Source organism: Danio aesculapii, chromosome 10, assembly GCF_903798145.1.
Source record: "Danio aesculapii chromosome 10, fDanAes4.1, whole genome shotgun sequence".
Classification (NCBI taxonomy): Eukaryota; Metazoa; Chordata; class Actinopteri; order Cypriniformes; family Danionidae; genus Danio; species Danio aesculapii.
Window position 1 is genome coordinate 25,160,978 of NC_079444.1, and position 27,582 is coordinate 25,188,559.

The following is a 27,582-nucleotide window of genomic DNA, read 5'->3' on the forward strand; positions in this document are numbered from 1 at the left end:
ACTTAGACCTGTTGATGACTAAGCCCTGTTGTTTAAACAACCACTGATTAAACTTTGATTTCTTTCTTTTGCCAGGGTGGTCAGTGTAGATTTGTTGTTAATTTTCATAGTTTGTTGTAGTATATTTAGACGTTTAACTCCCAGACAGAACCCTGTTTTGTTTGTTATTTTGGCTTAATTCCCTTCCTGAAGCTAGTGCTTGCTTGAAATCACTACATTGTGTGTGACTTATTTCAGTGTTCCTCAACCACGTTTCTGGAGGCCCACCAACACTGCAGGTTTTGGATGTCTCCTTTGTATGTCATGCCCATTACTGGTCTTTTAGTCTCTGCTAATGAGCTGATGATCTGAATCAGATGTGTTTGGTTAAGGAGACATGGAAAATGTGCAGAGCTGGTGGTCCTCCAGTAATGTGGTTAAGAAACACTGACTTATTTGATTTGTAAACAAGTTTTTGAACTTGTGGTGTTGTGACTGGTACCAGTTTAGTGCTCTTTATTGAAATTAAACTAACATCGTTGCATTCCACGTATTCCCCTAGAACTGTGTTGGACGTAACAAAGACACTCATCGTAAACCATGTAGGCCATTAGCTGCAAATTTATTATAAGCCTTTTTTAGGTTTGTGCTGGAGCTACTGATAACTTGTTTCAGGCAATTCAGAATGTTGTTTTTTTTTTTTGCAAGATATTAACTTCATTTAGCATACATTTTGGTCTATGATACTACAGAGCTTCATCAACAAACAGATATTATATAAAAGTTAAGAAAGCTTAAAGGAGAACTGTGTTGAAGAGAAAGTAGGATTAAAATACAAGTAAAAAATAAAGATGTGGTGATCAATCACAAGATGCCTTAAACATTCATTTAAACCCAACCTTAATTTTGCATGTATGAAATATTTACCTTCATCTGGATCATTAGCCTGAAGGCGTGTGAGCAAGGCCTTGGGTGCTGCACTCTCATATACACTTGCCATGAACCGTGTGAAAGCAAATGATGGGGCATTATCATTAACATCCAGAATGGTCAAAGAAATTTCTGAGCGACAAAAAAGGCCTCCACCATCGGTAGCCTGTGCTATCAACATATAACCTGCATTTTTCTCGCGGTCCAACAGAGCGGCCGTCTTCAGTTCACCTGGCATGAAAACAGAGACACATAATAAAAATGCAGAACCATGGGCCAGAGCTGCATTAAGTACAAAGTAAAGTGAGATGAATAAAAGATACTGTAAATAATGAATGACGGTCCTAACTTTTTTGTGTGTCATAAATGTTTCATTCAATCAAGCCTTGTGACGTCAATGAGGTAATTACTAAATCAATGCAATATATCAAAGAGATGCTTTAACTTTCCCAGTCAATTTAGGATAACTACAAACTGTATTTAAGCCATATGAACACTTAAATGTACCAAATTAAGTCAACTAAAGTAAAGGTTGGAATACACAACATGAGTTTTAAAATCTGAAGAGGTTTTAAAACAATAAGCATAATACATTTGGCAACTATGTAAATGGCTACATAAAAATAAAATATCAGCTCGTCCTAAATATCAGCAACAATATAAACTTGTATGAAATCTTCTAACGAAAAGAATCGTAGTCAAAAAATATTTATTTTTATCTGTCAAAGTCTACAGAAATGCTGTGGCTTACAGCTAGTGTAGAATCCTCTTGTACAAATCTGAGCAAAAGTTGTGTAGTGTATTCAAGCCGATTTAAGATACTGAATAATGAAATGTGTGAAAAGTACATGACAAAGTTGACACAGAAATACCAGAATTTGCATCCATGAAAAAATCCTCAACACCAATGCCAAACAGAGAGTACTGAATTTCTGCATTGGCGCCAGTGTCCATGTCTGTTGCTCCAACAGTCAGAATAGCAGTATTAACAGCCACATCTTCTGGAAACGAGGCCTTATATTGAGCCTAAAGCATAATATTAAACAAATAACAATAATATAAGTACTTAATTCTTAGAATAAAATTCAAAACAAGACTTCATTCAGATCAGTATGCAAGCCATAAACATGGCAGTTGTTAACTTGGGTTGTATTAAACGACAAATGTCAGTCTAAATCAATTGCTCAGACCTGATTGCAGATGGGGCTGTTGTCATTGGCATCCATGACAGTGACCTCCACGCCTATGCGGGTTACAAACAGGCCGTCGCTGGCTGTGATATTGAGCAGGTATTGATCCTGCTCCTCTCTGTCCAAAGGCCGCTTCACGTAAACCTTCCACTCACCCTGAATAGGAGCCAGCGCAAACACTCCCTTGGGGTTTCCTCCTGAGACAAAAAGAAGCCCACAGAATCGAGATGCAGGAACAAAGCAGATTTGTAAAGCTCTGCACAGCAATCAAACAACTTTATATTTAATTAATGTAGTATATAATGTTGTTGTATTTAATTTGCAAATATATATATATATTTTTTTTTTTTTTCATAGACTGTTTTGAACAAATCAAATTAGAATGTGTGCTAACAACCATCAAAATAACTCTAAGAGCATGCTAAGTGAACCAAAACACTTAGGGACACTCTCGGGGAGGGTATATAAAGTATCTCACGTTATTGGAAACAATAAACTGAGCTTAATTCTAACAATCTGTTCACATCCCCAGATGGGCTTTAAACAAAGTAATGTGACACATAAAGCAGATGGCTCTTTACTCATATAGCTTTTGCACACTTAGTTCATTAAATTAAACCCTTTCAATGTGATTATCTTTCCCGGAGAGCCTCCATGAGCCATAAATCATCCTCCAGTGGCCTACTTTAATACGCACCTGTGATATGGAAGCTGACAAGCCGATTCTGATCAGAGCTGTCTCCATCACGAGTGCTCAGCACCGAAACCACCTCCCCCAGTGGGTCACTCTCTCGCACTGCACCTCTGTAATACTCCCTCTCGAAAGTAGGGGGGTTGTCGTTGACGTCTGCTATTGCAACAGTTACTACAGCTGTGGAGGAAAGTGAGACACCCTCACCTAGATCAGATGCCACAACGTTAAAGGTGTAAGATGGGCACATTTCATGGTCCAAGTCACCGAGAGTGGTGATCCAACCAGTCTTGCTGTCTATAACAAACATTGCACCCGCATCAGATCCACTGGCTTTTTCCTGCTCTTGGTTTAGGGTTGGGCCAAGGCTGTAATTAACTTGTCCATTAGAGCCCCAATCAGGGTCAAGTGCTCGTACCTGGATAACTCGAGTACCTCTAGGCATGCCTTCCATGACCATGGCCACATAAGAACTGGTTTCAAATAATGGTTTGTTGTCATTCACATCCAGTACCTTGACTTCTACATCTACTACAGACATGGACTCAACCAGTGCCTGCCTCATGGTGGCTGCAACTTTGAAATGGTAAATGTTTGTAAGTTCATAGTCAAGGGGACTAACAAGCCTTAGAAGTCCAGTTTCTCTCTCAACAAAAAATGTCCCACCCTGGTTACTCTCCCCAGTCTCCCCATTTACCACAGAAAATAAGGCAGTCTGCCCAGGACTTATATACACTGATCCTAAGGCTGTCCCAACAGGTGTGTCCTCTGGGACTGTGAAAGAGTACTGGGGCTGGGAGAAAGAGGGTACACTTGCATCAGGTGGCAAGACATGAATAAATGCAGATACAAGAGAATGTTTGGCTGGGACACCTCCATCAGTAGCTTTGACAAAAAAGGAGAGTACCGTTCCTCTGAGATGTGCCAAGCTTCCTTTTGTGACCATCCACCCACTGTCAGGCTCAATCTCCAACACATCCACTAGGGGAAGCCTTGCTTCACTGTACAGAGAGTAGGCAACTCTGCCATTGTCACCAGCATCTGGGTCCTGAGCCTGGATCTGAGTCACCAGTGATCCCATTGGCACATTAGCCTTTATGCTAACTCTATACTCCATAGCTCTAAAACGTGGAGCGTTATCATTCTCGTCAGCAAGAATTACCCTAACAGTGCAGAAGGACGCTCTTCCGCCCCCATCAAGTGCCATAACAGTCAGTACAATGTCTCGATTTATTGGGTTCTCTCTGTCGAGTTTCTGAGCTGTTGTTATCAGGCCGTCAGCTCCAATGTTGAATTGACTCTTTCCAAGATCATTGATGAAGGAGTACATGATCTGGCCAAAAATCCCTGAGTCCTCATCTGTGGCACGCACTTGAATGACTCTGGAACCAGCAGGGGCATTCTCACGGACCTCTGCCAAATAAAACCTCTGACTAAAGACAGGGCTGTAAAGGTTGGCCCCCATCACTCGAATGTTCACTTGTGCAGTGTTGGTGAATACCCCATCTGATACGGACACATTAAGGTTGTATGTTGGCCGCATTCCCTGTCTGCGCTGACTGGACAACGAGATGACACCTGTCTGTGAGTCTATTATGAAGTTCATTTTTTCATCTCCAGAGAGTATGCTGTACCTCAAACTCTCAGAGTCTGAGCTGTCTAAATCAGATGCTTGGATGCATGTCACAATATGCCCTCTGGGAGCCAGTTCACTCACAAAGGCTTCGTAAAGTGGTTGGTTGAAGGATGGTGGGTTGTCATTCACGTCACTCAGGAAGACGGTGACCGTGACCTCACAGTTCTGGGATGGGGAACCATTGTCTGTTGCCCTTACAATAAAGCTGAAGCTTGATGTAAGTTCATAGTCTAGAAGACGAGCTGTTAACAAAAGTCCACTAATACTATCGATGTGGAAGTAATCTGTGCTGTTAAATCCATCAGAAAGTATTTCATAGCTAATCACATTGTTTTTTTCAGAGTCCTTGTCTGTTGCCAAGAGCCGCATCACACTGGACCCGATCATTGAGTTTTCTGGCAAAGTTGTTGTGTATGAGGTATTTCGAAATACAGGAGCATTGTCATTTACGTCCACCACAACTATGTCCACGTCTACTTCAGATCTAGCTCCAGTTATAGTGTCTGTAGACCTTATGGTTAGCCTGTAATTGGGAGTGGTCTCATAGTCTAAAGGATATATGACACTAATCACACCACTGTCAAAGCCAATGTCGAACTGAAAGTAGGGATCCCCTTCCACAATAGTGTATATAATGTTTTGGCCCTCTGGACTTGTGGCATTTATGCATAATATGGCGGTGGACACCCCAATGTCCTCTCTTACTGATATGCCATAAAAAGACTTGTCAAACACAGGCATGGCCTTGTTTACAACTGTAACTGGAAGCTCAGCAACAGTGAAGAGGGAGGGGTAGCCTGCATCACGTGCAAGGACGACAAGTGGATATTCAACATTAGACAAGTCTGCATCAAAGACCTTTTTAAGAGTAAGATCCCCAGTGAGCTTGTTCACTTCAAAATGAGGATGGTTCTCCTTCAGCTCATAGTACACTGCGCCATTTATTCCTTTGTCCAAATCTGTCGCCGACACCTGGAAGATGGATGAGCCAGGCTGTGCATCAACCTGCACAGCAGCATAATATGGGAGGCCTACAAATTCTGGGGCATTGTCGTTAACATCCTCAACTTCTACTCTGATGGTTACTCTAGCAACTCGCAGCTGGTCATATTCTCTACTTGCCTCTACCACCAGTTCATACAATTCCTGTTGTTCTCGATCGAAAGGGACTCCTGTGGTTTGAATGACCCCTGATGTGGGACGAATTGTAAAGCTCGTCCCTGCATTCAAAAGAGTGTACTTTAGTGGTTCATTTAAGCGGTTTCCTACAGCATTTACAATGCTCACTATGGTAATGTTCACACTGTTCTCTAGTACAGAGGAGGTGTATGAGGTCTGACTGAAAAGGAGGCCACTGTCCATTGCCTCCCTGACTAGCACAGTAACAAGTGCTGTGCAAAAGTACCGCCCGTCTGACACTTTGACATTGAAACGATAACGGTCTTTGGACAGTTTGCTGTTTTTGACAGTGAGGACCCCCGACGATGGATCCATTTCAAAGTGCTCCAAGTTGCTATCAGCCAAAGAAAACATTAGATCAGTGGTCATGTCTGGATCAGTGGCTTCTACTCTCAGAACCTCAACCCCAACATATGTTGGAAGAAGCAAAATAGTCTCATAAGCTTCTTGTGAGAACTGAGGGGGAGAGTCATTGATGTTCACAACCCTGATTAGGACCTTGGCTGGCTTCTCTGCTGTTAGCTGAGGCCTGCCACTGTCCCTCACATTCACAGAAAAATAAAAAGAGCTGAAGGTTTCGTAGTCCAGCTTGGCTATAGTTCTCACAGAACCCGTTCCCGAGTCCACTGTAAAGAACAGTTTAGCTGTGTCCTCCACAATCTGGAAGACTAGGAGGGCGTTGTGATTCTTGTCAGCATCTGTGGCTTCAATTACCAAGGGCTTTCCATCCTCAGTCATCACCACACTATTGACGTGGGCTGCCTCACTGATGGTCCCTGTATATGTGAGATCCTGGAAAACTGGAGGATTATCATTTTCATCAACCACTTGGATGCAGACAGTGACACTAGAGGCAATCCCGGCCATGTTAACAGCCTGGATGACCAATATGTATGAGGAGGTCATCTCAAAGTCAAAATCCTTTTGTGTTGTGATGACACCTGTGTAGCGATTAATTTTAAACCTCCTCTCATCATTTCCTTCTTTAATGTCATAAATCAGCATAGATCGGCTGATTGCACACACAATTATGACAAAAGTCCCGACAGCCACATTCTCTGTGATCTCAGCCTGGTATTCTTGTTGGGCAAACTTTGGACTGGAGAAATCAGACAGAGAGATGGCGATCCTACAAGTAGTGGTGCTACTTAACGGCGGGGTACCTCCATCTGTGGCTCTCACAGTAATGGTATAAAAGCCCACAGTTGTAAGGTCCAGCTCTCTGGCTACTGAAATGATGCCAGACAGTGGATCAATTCCAAATATGCCACCAGTGTTGCCTGAGGGGGAAAAAAAGCACACATGCCTTTCAGTTTGTGATGAAAAGGGGCAGATAAAGGATAAATCAAAAGATAAATCTTAAGATGCATGACATGTTAAAAGAATGAGCTAATGCATCACACTCAGCGGCACAGACAATCCGTTTTACTCAAAACAGCTGAACAATGGAAATGTTATCCGGGAGTGTAATAAATTCCAGAGCCGAGAACAAAGTGTTTACCTGCATCAATTGAGTAAACTATCTCTCCGTTTCTCCCAAAGTCTCTGTCTAGAGCGATCACCTGCAAAGCTGATGTTCCTAGAGGGGCTGATTCAAACACTGTACTATCATAATTAGTGTGAGTAAAAATGGGAGCCTGGTTATTGGCATCCTCCAAAGTCACAATAATCCGTGCCAAGTCTCTGTAATATGGAAATTCCTGATCTTTCACCTGGGATAAAAACAGATGACAGGAAAGACAGAGCAACAGAGCTGAGAAGAACTCTAACAGTTGATTCATTGAAAGGATATGTGAGAAAAAAGCAAAAGCAAAAGAAAGAAGTAAAAAAAACAGACAGAAATAAACCAATAAAAGAAAACATCTGGTATGCTGAACTATATTTTATGATATCAATATTTATACAACAGTTCTGTCTGGTTCTTGAATCTGATATTCTGCAATATCAGAACTCATACAGCCCCCTCACCCTTCTGTATTACTCCACCCCCATAAAGTGACAGCAGATCAATGGACTCACTACAGTTTGACATATATTGCAGCTGCTGGACAACATAATGAACTTTTGACACTTTTTTAGGTCAGAATGTAGTTGTTTAGATTGCATTTATGCAGTTTATTTATAAAATATTATGCCTATTTTAAATATTTATATTTTCGGAGATTCAGCGCGTCAGCATCCATCAGCCTGTCATAGCAAAGACGGTTGACGTTGTCCATCCATAATATGGTGACAGAGAACGCATAATAAGCCCTAAGTGGAGAAAAACTCAAACTCGTAACTTCAAACTACAGCTGATCAAATCATTATTAATCAGGTAAGTGACTTTCTGATTCGATCTCTCTCTTTTGTATGCTGTAGTGCTATATTTATACCATAGTAATTTGAGTGTGTTGAGTGTGAGATAGGACCCACATATTAGGAATGTGTGTATTTTGTGTTGGCCATTCTTTGTATAACCTTTACTTTTTGGTTGATCACCTCTTTGTTTCTAATGCGTCTCCTGTTTTCTTTACTGCAGACTAGTTCAGTAAACAGAAAGAAAGAAGAAATGCCCGCATGTGTTTAGCGTTTTTCCTTATCGCAAACACAACAGTAATCTGGTAGTGTTTGCGTTGCTTTGGCTTTTTCAGGGTTAATTACTGTGATCTCCATATTGCAACAGAGAAATACTGAGAAATCTATGTAGACTGATGGCATTTCATGCCGTTCAGCCTTATAATATTAAAATGTGAGCAAAATTACCTGTTTTATCATTACTTTAGACATTACACTAGAGAATCATTCAAATGCTAGCTCTAAAATGCAACGGTTTCTTCTGTTCTGACGTGTTCTGCAGATATGAAGGAATGGCGGAAGAAAGTAGTTCCTCATACAAAAGGGTTTTTAGACTCTACGTGTTTTATTTTCTTTTTTTTATATACACGATTATGCCGTCGAACTGTTGTTTAAACACTTGTAGCAGTGTGATATGGCTGTATATCCTCACTGGTGGGACACTAAGGCACTCAGCCTGTGGCCTCATGCTAACGCACGCCTCCCACCAATGCCAATATACAGTACAGCCATATCGCACTGCTACTCATGTGATATTGCTTTTTTGTCTTACATGCAGTACACTGTAAATACTGTAGGGTTCAAGAGGCCATCATTTAAAGTAAAAAGATTTATTTTGGAAAAGGTACTGGATATGTTTTTGTATAACCCTGGATCAAACAAATCATCAGATTTTTTTGGAGTCCATTACACATCAATTCTGTCACAAAAGCAAACGCTAAACAAAAAAAATAATTATACAACTTTTTTTCTTCAATGCACCCTGTTTTTTAATTGTAGCTCACCGCACATTCAAAAAAATAGCTTGTTTAAAAAATATATGCAACCTCATGTTGTGTCTATAACATTACACACTGCCTCAGAAACTTTTGTTCATCATAATAAAATTGCATGGGGCTTGAGTTTTTTCACAACCAAGTGTGTAAGGTTTCTGTGCATGAAACTTTTTTAGGATAATAAATATAAAAAAAACTCTCACTTTCCTTCAGTTTAGTCCCTGATTAATCAGGGGTTGCCACAGCAGAATGAACTGCTAATTACTATGGCATATGTTTTATGCGGTGGATAATATGAAAAACACATTTGAAAATTTCTGACTCAGTGAAATTCATAATAGTATTAAATACAAAATATATAATTATGTTTAATTTATGTTTAATCAGACCCTATTGCATGTCACAAGTAAAATACTTATCAAATCTACCAATATATTGCAACCTTCATCAAGCTGCGTAGGAAAATAATTGTTTCTTACCATAATAGTAAGAATGTGCTGAGTGCGGGCTTCATAGTCCAGTCGGTCTGCTGTGTACATGACACCAGTACCAGGATTGATCCTAAACATCCGCATGCTAGCCGGATCAACGCTGCTATGAATAGAGTAGCTTAACTTTGCCCGTTCATCCCTATCCCTGGCCCTGACACGCAAGACCTCAGTGTCGGCTGGTGTATCCTCAGACACCAAGACTTCATACGTGTGCTCCGAGAAAATGGGAGTGTTGTCATTGCTGTCCGAAACCTTTATGTAAATCTGTAGATGCAGGAGACAGAGAGCCATTTCAGCTTTTCACTGAGAAATTCATCTAATGTAAACAGATACCTACAAGCAATCTACACATCTGCAATCTGTACTGATGTCAAAGCAGCTTAAATTAGAAATGGAAAATGCACATGTTAAAGTGACAATACAATGTGGGTTTCTGGGACACTGGAATACACAGCCGCCCCCTGGCAAAATTGAAGACGTATTCAGAGCAGATTAAATAGATATCTCTTTCACAAAGCAAAAGTACATTGATAGAATTAGATAAAAGCTGGCATGCTTGAGATGATTCTCTCTCGGATATTTCAACCGCAGCAGCCACAACTATATTTTTGTGCAAAGTTAGCAGTCTTATATATGTTACGGATTGTTCCTGGATGTTTGTGTAACTAATAATATACCTGTGTAGTGGCAGTGTTTGTCCCATCTGTCACCTGTACCGTCATGTTGTATAGCGACTGTGTCTCTGCATCTAGAGGTCTTGCTATTACTATGGTTCCAATGCCTCTTTGAATATCAAACGGACCATCATAGTTACCTATTAAAACAAGAAATCACAGTTAGTATGACCTGAAAAATGAAAAGTGGCAGAAAATGCACTGCATGCGTTCATTTATCCAACAAAGAGCTAAAGGTTTTGCAGAAAAGGATCAAGGTAAACACTTAACGAATCACACTGCCATGCGCTTCTGTGAGAAATACATTTTTTATGATTCACAGCGATTCATCAAAGTTTCACAGCTTTCGAAACATCCACCGCTTGATGTTGGGATCTTTCCCATCAGCCTCAGGACTCTTATCTTCGACTTCCACAAACATCTGTGTCAGGTTCAGGCCTCTCCACGGCAGATTCGCAAAATCATTAATTCAGGTCCATTCTGACGGATAAGGGCATACTTGCGGAGCATCTTTAGTATTCATTGCATGCATCTGTTCCAATTCCACTCAATTTCCACTGCACTTAAGTGAGATCAGAAGACCCAAAGTCTGGAAGGTATCTTAGCACTCAAAGTGTTTACAGGATTGAGCGCTTCACGTTTGCCTTGCGGCAAAGGGAGTTTTTAAAGTGAGAATCTAAAAGTATCAGATAAACTAGCCAAACCCTTCACACGCAGGAAAATAGCTACAAAATACTGACAGTTAGCCTACCACTGTCAGATGAACAGTTTGCGCCACAGGAGCTTTGCGGGATATAAAACTTCTCCCGTGACGTTCGTCCACCTTCCCAGAGAGAGAGGAAAAACACAGAGAGAGAGGAAAAACAGAATTTGTAAGTCAAAACATTATATTAAAAGTAGAGTTCAAATAAAAATGATCTCATTGTTTATTCTCCCTCTTGTGGTTTTAAACATTTATGAGTTTCATTCTTCTGTTTAACACATAACTGCTTAACACATAAGAGATTTTGAAAAATGCTGGCCATCGACCTCCATAGTTGGAAAAAAAATGTTATAGACCATTTTGAGGGATGTAAACTAAAACAATGGTCCCAACGTATTTCCTGTTTTACATTTTTAGTTTCTATAACTTCCGAAAAACCAACAAGAGCCACATATAAATGAATAATGTTATAATAGCTGTTAATATTAATTAACATTAATTAATGATTGAATTGCATTTTGTTATAGGCATAAAATAGTATGATAACAATCAGGAAATGTTTATGGGCCAATGACATGACCACATTGAAATGGTCTATGGAAGTCAATGAGTGCATCTTCTTCTGTGTTCAACAGAAGAAAGAAATTAAAATTGATTTTGAACAACTGAGGAATAAATAAATGATGGAATTTCCTTTTTTGGGTGAACAATCCCTTTAAAAGCATAATTCACATGATAATGAAAATTGGCTCTTAATTTACAGACTTTTTTCAGTAGAACATTAAAGAAGAGTTTTAGCTTAAATAAGCTTAGTCCTTGGTGATTTAAAAATGCAAGCTGATATATTTTATTTATTAAATTTTGCCTACATTAAGCAGGTAAAATACGTATTAAACGCGTGATGATATTTCCTGGTAAATATATTTTTAAAGAAGCTGTTAATATGAAATTGAATCTAAATATGGAAAAACCTAAATAATAATAATAATAACAACAAATAAACTATTTTTTTTTCCAAACTGTTATGTGTAATGACAATGGAATGACACAATAAGATACTGAACCACTGAAATGTATTTAATACTTTGTGTACAAGGTAGGGATGTCCAGATCCGATCACATGATCGAAAATCAAAAATTATTCTCATTATTTTTGAACACATCTATAGTTATATGGTGGCACAGAGACATACCTCTTTCTTAACCTCCCACAGAAACAGCAACACGTGCGCTATAACATCACTTTGTTGCAGAGACGCTATTGGTTAAATGCCAGCAAAGTAGAACATGAAAGCAGCTTGAAGCGGAAAGCGCGAGTATGTCTGCGGTCTGGAGATATCATAAAGTTGATGATGACAACATTGCCATAGCTAACTGTGAGATATGTAAACTTGGGATTGCCTATCGGGTGTTTGAATTTAAGGTGCTATTTGTTTGTTTTTTATATTAGATTCTTTTAATATTAACTGTTGCACTGAAGTCCAAAAGTGAAGAATTGATGTTATTTATTCTTTGATTGTTTAAGCTACCTCACAGAAGTGTTCTGTTTGTCAATAGAGTTGTTGAATGTTAAAAAAAAGGTCGATTAAATAAAACATAAGGAACATCCTGGATCTGTTTCTTCGCACTTCTTTTTTTTTTTTTTTTATGTATTACAGAAGTATCAGATCGTGTTTCGGTATCGGTAGATACTCAAAATCAAATGACTCAGACTCAAACTCGAGGGCAAAACAACCTGACTGGGACATCCTTAGTACATGTTTTATTTTTTATAATGACAACTTCAAGATGCCTCTTGTATGTATTGCTCAACAGAGCCTTCTGATGATCTCTGATCATAAGTTCTTATTTTCTTTTGAATTGAAGTCCAGTGATTGGCTGGGCAATTCAACGAGCTTTATTTTCTTTTCTGAAACCAGTTGAAAGCTTCCCTGGCTGTGTTTGGGGTGATTGTCTTGCTGAAATATCCACCCTGGCTTTGGATTTTAGCTGCTGTCTGGGCTTTCTATGCCTTTGTAGGGGCTGTTTACACCTGGTCACTTCATACGTTTTCTCTCAGCGCATAGCTATCTGATTTCTGAAAATGGTTCTGATTATTCTAATATTAATTTAACAATTTAATTTCAGCATTTTCATTTTTCATGCCCTCTCAGATTTATTTGTAACATTTCTGGAGGAGTAAAATTTACATATGTGGTTTCAACAACCAGATGCATATAGACTCGTATAGTTTCATCAAGAATGCATCCCAGACAACTTCCTGAAGTGATCGGAGTGATCAGATTTATATCTGTCTCAATTGCATTTCGAAAGGCATTTAACGCTGTCAGGATTCTACCACTTCAGTTTGTTGATTCTTACTTTGGTGGCAGAGTCCAGACACTAGTCCTGTCATGTCTTGTATATTGTGCTCGGCTCGAGTTTTATCGGGTCGAGGACTCATATTTCTCGTCGTTGTACAGTTGAAGTCAGAATTATTAAACCCCCTTTAAATTATTATCCTGGGGCTTGTGTTTGTTCTGTTTGCAGCGTGGTGTTTCATTCTCAGTGTCTCAGTCTAGTTGGTTTCGGTTGCGCTGAAAAGGAACATGCATGTTGCATGTGTGCTGTAAGTGCACGGTAAGTGTTTTTATTTATCGTCTACTCGTGTCTTGCATTCAGGCTTCTGTTGGTGTTTTTTTAGCACATGGTTTATGTATAGATGCGCCGTGTGTTTTAGTGTTGTGTTTCTTGTGAACATTCGGTCAATGAGTTCTCTCATTGGCTACATGTTCTAGTCCTGTTTTTGGCTTGTGTTGTTTCTTTGTGTCATATGTCCTGTCTATTGTCTAGTCCCACCCTCCTTGTTAACCCATTATTAGTTTATTATGTTCACCTGTTTGTTTGTTAATTCTTTCACTTTAAAGTCTTCTCATGTCTGCTGTCCTGTGCCAGTTCGTCATATGTAGTTATCCTGTCGAGTCGTGTCCTGTTTCGTCCAGTCCTAATCCTTGCCAACCCTGCCCAGTCAAGATTGTTTGTTCTTTGTTAATGTTTTCCCCATCTGGGTGGTTTTTGTTCTCATTTTGTTTTATTTTATAATTAATAAATACCCATTTTAGTTCTGCACTTAAGTCCTCATCCTTTCCCTAACCTCAACCATGCATTGACCGTTCATACGGTCATGGAAAACCTGGAAAAGTGATGGAATTTTGACATGGCATTTTCCAGGCCTGGAAAAGTTTTAGAAAAACAGAAAAAAATCTGATATTACGTTATTTTGTATTTCTGTGATATATATTGCGATGAGAATACAATTTCACTAGATTATTTAACAGGTTTATTTGGATTGATTGGGAGGGATTTTGTAGAGGAGTGAATCTCGAATAATATATAAATTACAAGCATTGTTAAAATATATTAAAGATAAAAATGAATTATAGTTTTCAGCTATTCACTATTCAGGTACAGATATTGAATAATCATCACTGCATGGTCTTCATTGTATATTATTTAATCTTTAGTAAAGTTTATTAAGAAAATTCTTGTGGCCGGATGTTTAAAAATGTGAAAAATTTAAATGTTCACACAGTAACAGGCCTTAAAGGGACAGTTTACGCAAAGATTAAAATGTTCTCACTATTTACTCACACTTCACTTGGTTCAATACTATAGGAGTTATTAAATTATATTGTTTTTGTGTTCATTTAAAAAAAAAAAAAAAAAAAAAAAAAAGAAGAATCTTAAATATTTGAAACAAGTGAAGGGTGTAATGAAAATGGTAAGTAATTTTGGAGTGAATCTCTACTATCTCTTGTTTTTGGCCAAAAACTTGCTCTCACATCATTAGTGCTGTGTAAGCATTATCAAAATCTATTTTACATAGATAGAAAAAAATATATAAACAAAACAGACTGTTGCGTGTTCTATGATTTGCTTTAATAAATTTGAACGTCATTGTTTTTCTTATTAGTTACCATGTATATGTAGACATTACGTCATGAAAATGTTCTTGAAAGTCTTGGAAAAGTCATGAAATTTTAGTAGTAAATATGTGTATAAACCCTGACCGTGACAAAACCTGCCTATATCATGATCGGATAGCTGTCCAGTCAGAAATAAACGAATGAAGTGAGCAGGTGTAAACAGCCCCTTACACCTCCCTTTCTTCATGTGTTTACACTTCATCCCTTTGCTATTTCATTTTATTACACATAACTAAATGTCTAAACTAATTAGTTTTTTGTATGCATGGGTTACTTTGGTTGTTACTGATAACTGGTGAAAATTTCAAGTCAACAGCACCTTTAGAAATATGTTTTCTGAGAGAAATAGTCACGTGTTCAAGTCCTTTTTGTACATGCTGTATGCTTGTTTGTTATTTGACTCTCAAATTGGCAGTAGCTGTTGACTTGCATTTTATGAATCCACCCTTTAAGCAGAACAAGGACATAAAACAACTATTTTTAAACACATATTCATTTGGAAGTTACCCAAATGAATTTGCACAAGCATGGGACAGCATCTGCAATGCTCAGCAAAATCCCAACCGCTGAGAGGATTTAATCAAAATGACCCTCTTTACATATTCAAGTTGACTAACTTCATCATCCACGCATCTTCTGTTGTCCAACTATAGCATGTGCAGAAAATATAGGTGCAAATGATAAATACATAGAGCAGTTTAATGCGACGAGCACATAGAGTAAATCATTGTCAGGACAGTTTACTGAAGACGTCCACTCCATTAAATTACATTTACATTTGTTCATTTATCCGAAGCGGTTTTATCCGAAGCAAGTGAGGAATGCTACATCACAAGTGATTTATCCTAAGCGGACAGTAACATCAGTAATACCAGGGACATTAAAGTTTGCAACCCTGTTTAATTTATGACTGGAACTGCTGCATTATTGATGCTCACCGATGATGTCGAACCATAAAGGGGTTTCTGTCTGCCAAACCGAGACCACTCCAACTGACTCATACACTTTAGCGTTTTCCACCACTGTGAAGTTGTAAACGGCTGCAGTAAATCGCAAGGCTAGTGGCGAAGGCACGGGCTTCCGAATCCATTCAACATGCAAACGGGCTGTCGACCACTTCTGAGGGGTCCCATTGTCAATGGCTTTTATCTGAGCGGGGCAGAGAAAAATATGAAGCAGAAAGAGCTGAAAACTTATTCTGCTAAAGCTTGACATGAAAAAAAAAAGCCTCAATATGCACTTAAGTAGCCATCTGTCTGGTGCTTTACCGTTAGAATATCATAGCCACCAGCCGTGACCATCTTCTTGGAATAAACCATGGCTGTTTTAGCATCGATAACGAATTTGCCGTCATCATTTCCATCCACAATGCTGTATGTGAGGTCTGAGTTGGATCCTTCATCTCGATCGTAGGCGAAGACTCTGTAGACTGGGTCGCCGCGTTTGTTTCGATCCCGCTCTGGAAGACTGATTCGATAAATAGACTCTTTGAATTCAGGAGTGTTGTCATTTTCATCTTGGACATGCACGATCACCCAGACGGTGGACTGCCTGAAGATCCCTCCTCCATCCATGACTGTGACCTAGATTAACACGCATAAACAAAATTAGGATGAGAAATGCACAGCTTCTGAAGATAAAGTAAGCAGTGGGTTTTAATTTCAGTGACTTTCTGAAGGCCCTTATTGCCTATTCAAACTTTCACTCGTTCACCAATGTTCATGCTTTTTTTTCTTATGTCTATATTCATTCTTTAAATGTGCTGCTGTTCCGACAGTTTGAGGTCAGTAAGATTTTGACTTGAAATAAATGAATACTTTTCAGCAAGGACAAAGTAAATTAGTTTGATCTGACAATAAAGACAGATATGACAAAACGACAAAAGCATCTTTCAAGCACCAAAACAATACAAGTCTAATAGTAAAGTTTTATTTTTTGTCTTGCAAAACAGAATGAGTCCTTTAATTTCCATTGAATCATTCATTCATTCATTTTCTTTTCGGCTTAGTCCCTTTTTTATTAATCTGGGGTAGCCACAGCGGAATGAACTGCCAAATCATCCAGCGGATAATTTGGTTATAGGCTATATTTGTTATAGGTTTTATGCAGCGGATGCCCTTCCAGCTGCAACCCATCACTGGGAAACTTCCATACATACTCATTTACACACAAACACTACGGACAATTTAGCTCATCCAATTCACCTATACTTTTGGAAACAGGAGAAAACCCACACGAACACGGGGAAAACATGCAAACTCCACACAGAAATGCCAACTGACCCTGCCGAGGCTCGAACCAGCAACCTTCTTGCTGTGAGGCGATTGTGCTACCCACTGCGCCACCGTGACATCACCTCCATTGAATCAATTCAAAATAAAATCATATTTTGTATGATCACAAGTTCTTTCATGTAATTTGAAAGCTATTTGAAACTAGATATTTGATGTGTTTTCTTTGAATATAATATTCCTTTTATATATTTTGCTTGATGTAGACTTGAAAATGTAATCTATAATTATGAACATATAAAAGAGTTGGACAATAAAACTGAAACGCCTGGTTTTAGAACACAATAATTCATTAATATAGTGTAGGGCCTCCTTTTGTGGCCAATAAAGCGTCAAGATACAAGTCCTGCACAGTGGCCGGAGGGATTTTAAGCCATTTTTCCTGTCGAATAGTGACAAACTATCACTGATCCAACCCCATGCTTCACACTGGACATGCAACAGTCTGGGTGGTATGCATTTTTGGGGCTTCTCCACACCGTAACTCTACTGGATGTGGAAAAGACATTAAATATGAACTCATCACCATTGAAACGAACATGTGGCATGAGTGACCAAAGGTTTGACTATAGTAGCTCGGCTATCTATATTGACTCTGTGGAGCTCCTGATGAACGGTTTTGCTACATAGATATACAGTCAAGTCCATAAATATTGGGACATTGACACAATTTTATAATTTTTGGCTCTATACACCAACATAATGGGTTTGAAATGAAACAAACAAGATGTGCTTAAACTGCAGACTGTCGGCTTTAATTTAAGGGTATTTACATCCAAATGAAGTGAACGTTGTAAGAATTACAACAGTTTGCATATGTGCCTCCCACTTGTTAAGGGAGGCACATATTGTTTCCTACACCTAATTTGGATGTAAATACCCTCAAATTAAACTTGACAGTCTGCAGTTAAAGCACGTCTTGTTTGTTTAATTTCAAAACCATTGTTTTGGTGTATAGAGCCAAAAAATGTTAGAACTACAGTATGTCGATGTCCTAAAATTTTTGAACATGACTGTATATAATCACCTTTTCAATGTCATTAGCTGCTATAACTAATTTAGAATTTAATCTTTAAAAAATAAACTATAAAGAAATAAATAAACAAAAATAAATGAATAAATAGATATTATAATTAATATTATAACATTGCATCACGGTGGCGTAGTAGGTAGCACGATCGCCTCACAGCAAGAAGGTCGCTGGTTTGAGCCCCGGCTGGGTCAGTTGGCATTTCTGTGTGGAGTTCGCATGTTCTCCCTGTGTTCACGTGGGTTTCCTCCAAGTGCTCCAGTTTCCCCCACAAGTCCAAAGACATGCGCTATAGGTGAACTGAATAAGCTAAATTGGCCGTAGTGTATGAGTGTGAATGCAAGAATGTATGAGTGTTTCCCAGTGTTGGGTTGTGGCTAGAAGGGCATCCACTGCATAGAACATGGCTGGATAAGTTGTGGCGACCCCTGATTAATAAAGGGGACTAAGCAAAAAAGAAAATGAATGAATAAATGATATTATATTACACATATACTTGAATATGTGGTTTATGAGGACCTCTACGTAGGTTTAATATTTGTTATAATGTAATAAACAACTTATTATATTGCCTTACCCTAACACTAACCCTAAACTCAACCCTTATTGTCAAAAGATCAGTTGTACAGTACAAACAAACACACAATTTGTATATTAGTTGAATTTCACCTGTTTATTTATAAATTGTGTGCTACTGTAAATGGCAAGTACCATACTTTGCAATTTTTGTGCTATATTCCACTACAAAATTTTGTCTATACGATATGTACACATTTTACAGTACATATCCAAAACTCTAACTCATCCTAGGGCCAGACAAAATGTGCTGACAATTATTGCTATTTCTGCAGAGAATTTTGTAAAAAATCTGTGGATTTATGCGGAATGATTTTAGCAGTATCATAACTAAAAAGTTAATATATGAAATAAAAATAATACACTTTTAACTTTTATTTAATGTTTACAATGCAAATCCAATTAGATCCACATTAGGTAAACAAAGCAAGTCTCTCATATAATGCACCTACTGAAAGGCAGAAAATATGACTTTACAAACTGTATTGGATATAAATCATATGCAACATTTTAATGTTTCTATTATAATATCACAATAATATCAGTGAAATGAATTTAAAACTGAATAAATATCAGTTTACACAAGTAAATGCATTGACTCAATGATGGGTAAAAAAATCTGTGGAAATCTGCAGATTTACATAAAACATGATTAAAACAAATAAATTACAATCTTCAGCCCCCTTTTGTTTTCAAGTAACTAAATGTGTTACTTTGTCATTTTTAAGGAAAGTAATGGGTTATTTTGTTTTAGCTTTTATTTTCCCATAATATATTTTCAGATTGTAATATATTACTTTTAAAAAGTAACTTTTTCCAACTCAGTATATGACACATGCATTTAAAATATCAATGAATAAATAAATCCTAGACTTTCAGTGAAAAAGGCACTCACTCAAGACATATCAAGCACTTAGCAGCTACCGTACCTACAACACCCTACAAATCCCACAGAAACACCTCAACAATATCATAGCAAACCTACATCTCTCTTTCTTTATGTTCACTTATTTCTTCCTGCCTCCTGAACATATTGCAGTGTGATTGTGTTTGGGGTATAATAATAATTAAGTTTGGTTTTAATGTAAAGTTTGATTTTAAAGTGTAGCACAAGTCAAAAGGTCTGAGTCAAAAGTCAACTGAGTCTGGTTTCTCTCAAGGTTTTTTTTCTTCACTTTCGGCAAGTAGTGAAGTTTTTTTTTTTTTTCCTCTCCGCTGTCGCCACTAGCTTGCATGGTTCGGGATCTGTAGAGCTGCGCATCGTTGGATTTGCTCTTCAGTATTTGGACTCTCAGTAGTGATTTTTTAAACCACACTGAACTGAGCTAAACTGAACTGAACTTAAACACTACAAACTGAACTACACTGTTCCTATTTACTGTGACCTTTTATGTGAAGCTGCTTTGACACAATCTATATTGTATAAGCGCTATACAAAAAAGGTGAATTGAATTGAATTGAATTGAATCTTTTACATTCTCTATTAAGCGAAATAAAAATGCTGCAAATAAAAAAAACCAGCCTGCCTTTCCTCGATTTCTACTCTGAAATAATTGAAAACCAGATCGACCACAATGTATTCATTAGGGAGAAAAAAAAAGACATAGAGGTTCAACTGATCTCACTGTTCAACACGGCGCTACACAGGAGATTCACAGAACTTGATCAGAGAGCGGTCACAAAAAAAAAAAAAACGGGCCGCTGGCTAACTGCACCACTGCAATCTCACAAGCAGCGAGCAGATCATGAAAGCCTCGCTGGACTGAATCTTTAAAGGGCTCCGTCCGCGTCAATCACTGGAGACACCAATGCCTGGGCCGCTCTTAAAAGCAAGCCACCTTGAGGGCTCTAGATGCCAGATATGAACTTTGAAACTGCAGAGTGAATCATCATTTAGTGAACACAAAATCAATGGCCCTCATTCCATCCTGTCCCATGTAGAGCAGGGATCACGAGGAGCCACACCCGTCCCATTGATCCGCGCTACTGTACTGCCCTCACTGACTGATCAGTAATTTAAGAGCTGCTCACCAGACTGTATGAAAATTTGCACATCTGCACGTGTTTTGATGATAAATAAGTGTCCTTGGGAGGCATGCGCTACTAGCTTTATCCTTTCTGTCACTTATATTGCACATGTAGGCGGGTTGCTTGCTGTACTGCACCTTATTTTTTAAAGGTTAGAAATGGAAATACTGTTTGGAATTTGTAAATCCATTTCTCACTCATTACTACAAATGTTTCCCCTTATATTCCAAAGAATTCCATAGGATACTGGTAACCTCTGTGTGATTTGTTGGACACGGTGCAAATGTGTTCCACCAATAGATCAATAAATAAGTCAGTGTGTATCCTATATGTTAATCAATTTAATACTTGAGGCTATGGACGGGTTGTAATTCAATTTGCTACGTCGTTATAGCTAAGTTTTGGCATTTGTGACTAATCGTGGAAATGTGATTGTGGTTTCAGCATTTCGTGATCTTATTATATGGTGCCTTTGAAAATTAAAAGCAATCTGCAAGTTTGTTTCACACATAAGTTGACATTTTAATTTACACTGATGTCAGTTTAAACCTGCATGTTTTTTTTTATTTTTTATTTTATCAATGCAATAAAATGACATTTTGAAGAATGGACATGCTTTTCTTTTCCAAGGAATTATAATTTTCTATTATTATTATGTCTGCCAAACCCTACAATATAAAACATAACATAAAATAAAGACAGTAAAATAGTAAACATTATATGAAGAATCTACTTTTTTTCTGCAAACTTACCTCAGAGAAGAATGGATTTATGCATAAATGATACATCATTATTTTTTAATTATAAGAAAACAAGGACTATTTAATACAAATCTATTGGCACTAGCAATTGAAAATGATCATATATATACATGTCTGTATGTATATGTATATTTACATACATGCACATAATTGTGTACAGACAATTTAGGGCTGTGCAATTTGACAATATGTATCGTAAAGACAAAATAAAAAACCTATAGATTCACATTATGCTACATATATCAGTATTGCCATACATTGTTTATGTTTATTTACATTTAATGTTTACATTTAGCATTTTATTTAGCAATATTTTATGCAGTAATTTTTAAAGTGTTTAATTTTTCATTAATATTTATTTTAGATGTCTACATTCTATAAATGAGTACATTTTTAAATATTTAAAAAATGTTAAATAAAATATTTTAAAATGCATATATATATATATATATATATATATATATATATATATATATATATATATATATATATATATATATATATATATGTATATATATATATATATATATATATATATATATATATATATATATATATATATATATATATATATATATATATATATATATACACACATATATACATATACACACACACACATATATATATATATATATATATATATATATATATATATATATATATATATATATATATATATATATATATATATATATATATATATATATATATATATACACACACACACGTACACACTGCCTGACAAAAGTCGTGTCGTTCTCATAGAAATCAGTCAAGTTTGGTAAGGAAAAAAATCATGGTTTGGAGTTACATTCAGTATGGGGGCGTGCCAGAGATCAGCAGAGTGGATGGCAACATCAACAGGGGTATCAAGACATTTGTGCTGCCCATGCTTCCCCAGGATAGCACTTTTCTCATACTGTACTTAAGTCTCTACATCAAAAATCCTGAAAGCAAAGAACAGGGTGCTCCAGGATAGGACAGCCCAGTCACCAGGTATGAACATTATTGAGCATGTTAGGGGTAAGGTGAAGGAGGAGGCATTAAAGATGAATCCATTGAATCTTGATGTACTCTGGGAGTGCTTTCTATGGCATTCCAGATTACTTTATTAATATGCTATTTGACTACATTATTTCTGTTAAGTTACAAGACTTTTGTCTAAGTAAAGTCAGACCTTACTGTCCTAATTAAATAATTAAAAATGAAGGCATGATTATATTTTATTTTGGTAAAATAAGCGTAATCTAGGGGTCTTTGCCTTTCATATATGCCACTTCTGATACCAAATGATCAACTAGGTCAAGTTATTTGTTGTTTCTAAAACTTGGATAGGCGACAAGACTTTTGTTAGGTAGTGTGTATATGAAATCACTTACATCATGGTACGAGTTGTTTGTCATATCGCCCAGCCCTAACACAATTTATAGAATACAATTATAGAAAATATTATATATTTTATTCTATGCAATATAAATAATAGAAACCCACCTCTAGAAAGTGCTCAGCTTGTTGCTCTCTATCCAGTTTCCTTGACGTGGTGGTGATAAGTCCTGAAAAACATTTAAATAAAAAAAAAAATAAAAAACGCTAAAACTGAATAAGCTTCGAACTTTCCTGACAACCGTGCAGCGTAAGATGTAAAGGCTGCCACAATCAGCATGGAGAGCCGCTCCACTCGACAATGATTAATAACATGTCAGCAAAGGTGCATAAATTTACACAACATTGTTTGTTTATTGCACAAAAAAGCAGCTCGTGACACCAGGCCCTTTGGCATAAACCCACAGATGGCATGTGGTGAATGCATAGGGTTATTTTCCAAACCCCCAGTGGCTGTAAATAGGTTTTAAAAACACTTCAGTGCAGACAGAGCGGCAGAGATTGAGAAGACGAAGACTTTCCTGCATATGAATGCTTCCTTAAGGCACAAGACATCTGGATGCCGGAGTCTGAAGGTAAATAACTTTAAGTGGGTCTAAGGGTGTGACATCAACTCCTGCTGGAGACATACTGACAAGCTTGACAATCGCATAAAACTATTGAGAATGCCATTCAAGTCTCTTAAGACTTGTCGTCCTTTGGAAGAATGTGTGACTTACAGTTGCCCTGTTATGCCATTTCAGCGCTTTTTAATTTCATTCTCGAGGTCTCGTACGACATGTTTACATCCGTTCAAGGTCAAATTTAGTTGAATTGTCTCATAATGTGCAATGCTTTTTTTTTATAAAAGTGAATCTGCAGAAAATGCAGACTTTTCGACATTTCGAGAACACAAAGCACAATCCTTTAGGCGTCAAGAACTATTAAAGGGCAGGTACATTTTGTTCATGTGCAGGGGTGCAAGACGTACTCAGAAAAAGTACCAGCGAAATATATATATTGACCAGAAACTGATTTTATTTTCATAGTCAAATTTAAGCACTTTCCACTTTCCAGTGTATTTTCAAACTTTACAAATGTGGCAAATTAATTATTTACAAACTTATGCATACTTTATATCAGGTGCTATTATAGTATTTTATAATAATTTTAGGAATGCTGGCATGTTTTTCCAAAGCCCAATACTGAATTACTGTAATTCACATTCTTAAAAGTAATTTACTCACATATTAAATGTGTCATCTTTCTTACATGAAGTAATATTCATCCATTGTGTTTTCATTTTATGCAAAAGCTGAAAGATTTAATTTAGATTAATAGTTAATTATTGTTAGCTATTTAGTCAGATACATATTTATGAAAGCAACATAATTGCATTTTAAAGCTGTTTCAAGCACTTTTTCCAAAATCGAAGTACTTTTCAAACCTTGAAAACACCAGATCAAGCTTTTTCAAGGATTTTCAGAACCTGTATGAACCAAACTGACCAAAGATAGACTTGAGGAAAAGTAAAATAGTAAAGCTTTAATTTGTACTTAAGTATTTAAAAAGTAATCAACAGCAGTTCAGTTTTTAAGCAGTCCAGCAACTTAATAAGCTTAATTAGCTTAATTAGCTTGTGCTTCATCCTGCTCCATCCTGAAATAAATTTTTTGTTAAAGAATTTTTTAGGATATTTCTGTTCAAAATAAATAAATCAAATCAAATCAAAACTTAAATGTTTGGATTTTCATTTTTGATTGGAAAATCTCTTCAAAGAGGAGAAGAAGGCCAGAAACACATTCCAGACTGTGTGTGTACTGATTTACTGATCATATGACACAGAATTAAAATAAACAATACTGATATTTGAAGCAATTTTGGTGTTGTTAATTCCCCTGTGCAGTCTAACCTTTAATTTTTTGTTTGGGGCTTTTTTTAACAAATGTCACCTGAACCATAAGCAAAAGGGTCATTTTTAGAAAGTGAGATTTGCATATCATCGGAAAGCTTTCCATTGATTTATGGTTACTGCTATATTTTAATGTAAGGGTCGAATAATATTTGGTTGAGATACAACTAAAAGTCTGAAATCTGAATATTGAGTACATCGCCTTTAAAGTAGTCTAAAAAAGGCTCTTAGCAATGTTTTTAAGTAATTAAAAATATATTTATATATATATATATATATATATATATATATATATATATATATATATATATATATATATTTACAGTATGAAATTTACAAAGCAAAATTGCATTTTTCATCAAAAAAGCGAAAACTATAAAATATATTGTTCCCTATTCCTACAAATAAACATGCTCAACTTAATTCATGACTAATTTGAATAATTAATGAGAAAGGTGTTTACAGCTAACTCAGTCGGTTCTATGTAAATGATCTAGGCTATTTTAAAGTCCAAAGCTCATGGCGTGAAAGCATTAAAGGCGAGTTTGAATCCACTTATGCTATTTTAAGGACGAAAAAATAAGCTCTGCGCCTTGGCGCATGGTCTAACAGGGTTGTGCTTATTCTCTTAATAAGTTATGGGTTATTTGACTATAACATGCATCACACCAATCAGAATTAAACCAATCAAGACTCTTAAAGGGAATCCCATTCCATTAGCTTGAAGATTGAATGGATAAAGACATCCATTAGCTTACATAATTAGTTTATTTTGTTAAGCGCAAAGATTGGTTTCAAAACTATTTCTAAATTTAATTCTAATTTACAGAAAAATTAACAATATTATCGAAATGTGGTCAAAAACCTGAGTTATTTCTAATCACACATCCTTTTCTTATGCCCCATATGGTGATGCAGACATCTCCAAAACAAATTGGTTTAGATGGACAAATCTAAACTTTATTAAAACAAATATAAATATGCATATAATAAATAATACTGCTGATAATAATAACATTATACAAATGCAGACTGTCATGAATAAACTGAAAAAAGCCCCCCGAGGTGAAGGAGGTAGTGGTTTTTGTAGAAAATAATAATTTTTGTAACAATTTAATCCATTCATTTTGTTTCATATGTAAAGATATTTGTGTATTGCGGTATCCTGTGTGTCTTAAGCAATATGTAAGCGTTCGGACTCACACAGGCGTCAGGCACATACCTAAAGCGCTCTGTGCTAGACTTAAGACTAGCTTTCAGTTGGTCAGTGGGGCAGTCTATTTCAAAATAGCAACACGCCTTAACATACATCTATTATAGATTGGAACACCCATGAGTTTACAAAGTGGAACAAATGGATTTGCTATTTCAACTATGCGGCGCAAAACGTAAAAATGACTGTTGCACTGGTCTCAAAATAGCAACAAATCACGTCAAACACGTCCTGCGCTTTATTGCGCTCAGTGTACGAAAAGGCCCCTAATATCATAATATCAAATATCATCCCTGGTAAGAAAATCATTAAATACAACTTAATTATTAAAATTAATTTAATAAAAACATCTCAGTTGTGCATTCTCACTATATACTCAGTGTGAAAACAAACATCTTTAGCATAACTTATGTGAAATGCTTTTGAAGTTCGTGTACATTTTTAAGCCGTAAAACAAAATGAATAAATAAAAATAAATTACAAATTATATATATATATATTTATTTTTTTGCAAAATGTGCTCAAGTCAAAGTGTAAGTAGTCAGTTTAAACAAGTAAAATTACTTCAGTATTTTACACTCCTGTTCATGGGCACCTAGCAAAGACTTGGCATTATTCAATTTTGTTTCAAAAATGTGCAGGAATTACAGTGAATTACTGAGTCATTTCAGACTATTCAGAATGTTTTTTTTTTTCTTTTGTGAAAAAATTACTCACTTCATAAAGCACTTTGATCTTCGAAACGATCACAGAAAGCCATATTACACAATATATAAAACGCAACTCTGAAAAAAAGCATAATAGGGCCACTTTAAATCTCAGCCAGTTTCTCATCCAGAGCTTAACACACCAATCATAAGGATGACTTTTAAAATGCGTCTGCATCCTTTTTGAAGCTTTAGAGCTCCAATCCCCATTTGTAGATTTTCCTTTTGTGCTCCACAGAACAAAGTGATCTGGGAGGTTCTCGGAGAGTCTGTTTTTCAAATATATATATATACATGCATAAATGTATTGCAAATTCCAGCATTTTGAAGAACACTGTGCCTCTTTCAGCACAAGTTCCTATTATTTACCTGAAATAAATCTATGGTGCATGCTTTCCGAGCCAGCGGTTCTCTGTGAAATATAACTATGGCAACAAAGAGCTCCTGATGGCACAGGTTGAATTGCACTGCTGGAATCCGCAGAATTCCCTAATGTGTGCCATCCAGAGAGACTCAATTAGAGGAATTAGATGAGCGATGAACTCACAGAGCTGATGAGGGACCGATGCGCGGCAGGCTGCAAGGAAATCAGAGTGAAAGCGTTTTCTCTTTTAAGCCGTTCATTTATTTAAGTATAAAATATATTGTTGGGAGGGCATTGGTAAGGAATGGAATTGTAAAAGATATGACTCTATTAGAGGCAAGCGCTCTAAACTAATAATCAAACATGCACTCTCTATTTTCAGGGTGCAGTAATTGGTTGCTGGCTTAGTCACAGCACATTTGTTTTTATAAAAGAGCTCGCGATGCAATTTATCTGAACACTTAGGTTGAGTTCAACAGACAATCACGAAAAGAGAGCTGGATAAGTGGAGCGCAATTACGACGGCTTTTTCCCAGCAGTGGCTGAATGTGAAGTAGAATCTATG

The 27,582-nt window shown here is 36.8% G+C and overlaps 1 protein-coding gene across 1 annotated transcript in view; it reads right to left on the reverse strand.

Annotated features, from left to right (window-relative positions):
• Positions 1-27,582, reverse strand: part of LOC130236827 (protocadherin Fat 3) — a 102,601-nt gene that overhangs the window by 49,447 nt on the left and 25,572 nt on the right. Inside the window, exons 3-13 of the mRNA XM_056467596.1 lie at positions 22,951-23,012; positions 16,039-16,353; positions 15,709-15,919; positions 10,854-10,925; positions 10,106-10,242; positions 9,417-9,692; positions 7,107-7,317; positions 2,797-6,885; positions 2,100-2,296; positions 1,782-1,935; positions 907-1,140 (exon numbers count right to left, since the gene is read on the reverse strand). Of these exons, the coding sequence (XP_056323571.1) occupies positions 907-1,140; positions 1,782-1,935; positions 2,100-2,296; positions 2,797-6,885; positions 7,107-7,317; positions 9,417-9,692; positions 10,106-10,242; positions 10,854-10,925; positions 15,709-15,919; positions 16,039-16,353; positions 22,951-23,012 (5,958 nt within the window). The remainder of the gene's footprint in view (positions 1-906; positions 1,141-1,781; positions 1,936-2,099; positions 2,297-2,796; positions 6,886-7,106; positions 7,318-9,416; positions 9,693-10,105; positions 10,243-10,853; positions 10,926-15,708; positions 15,920-16,038; positions 16,354-22,950; positions 23,013-27,582) is intronic.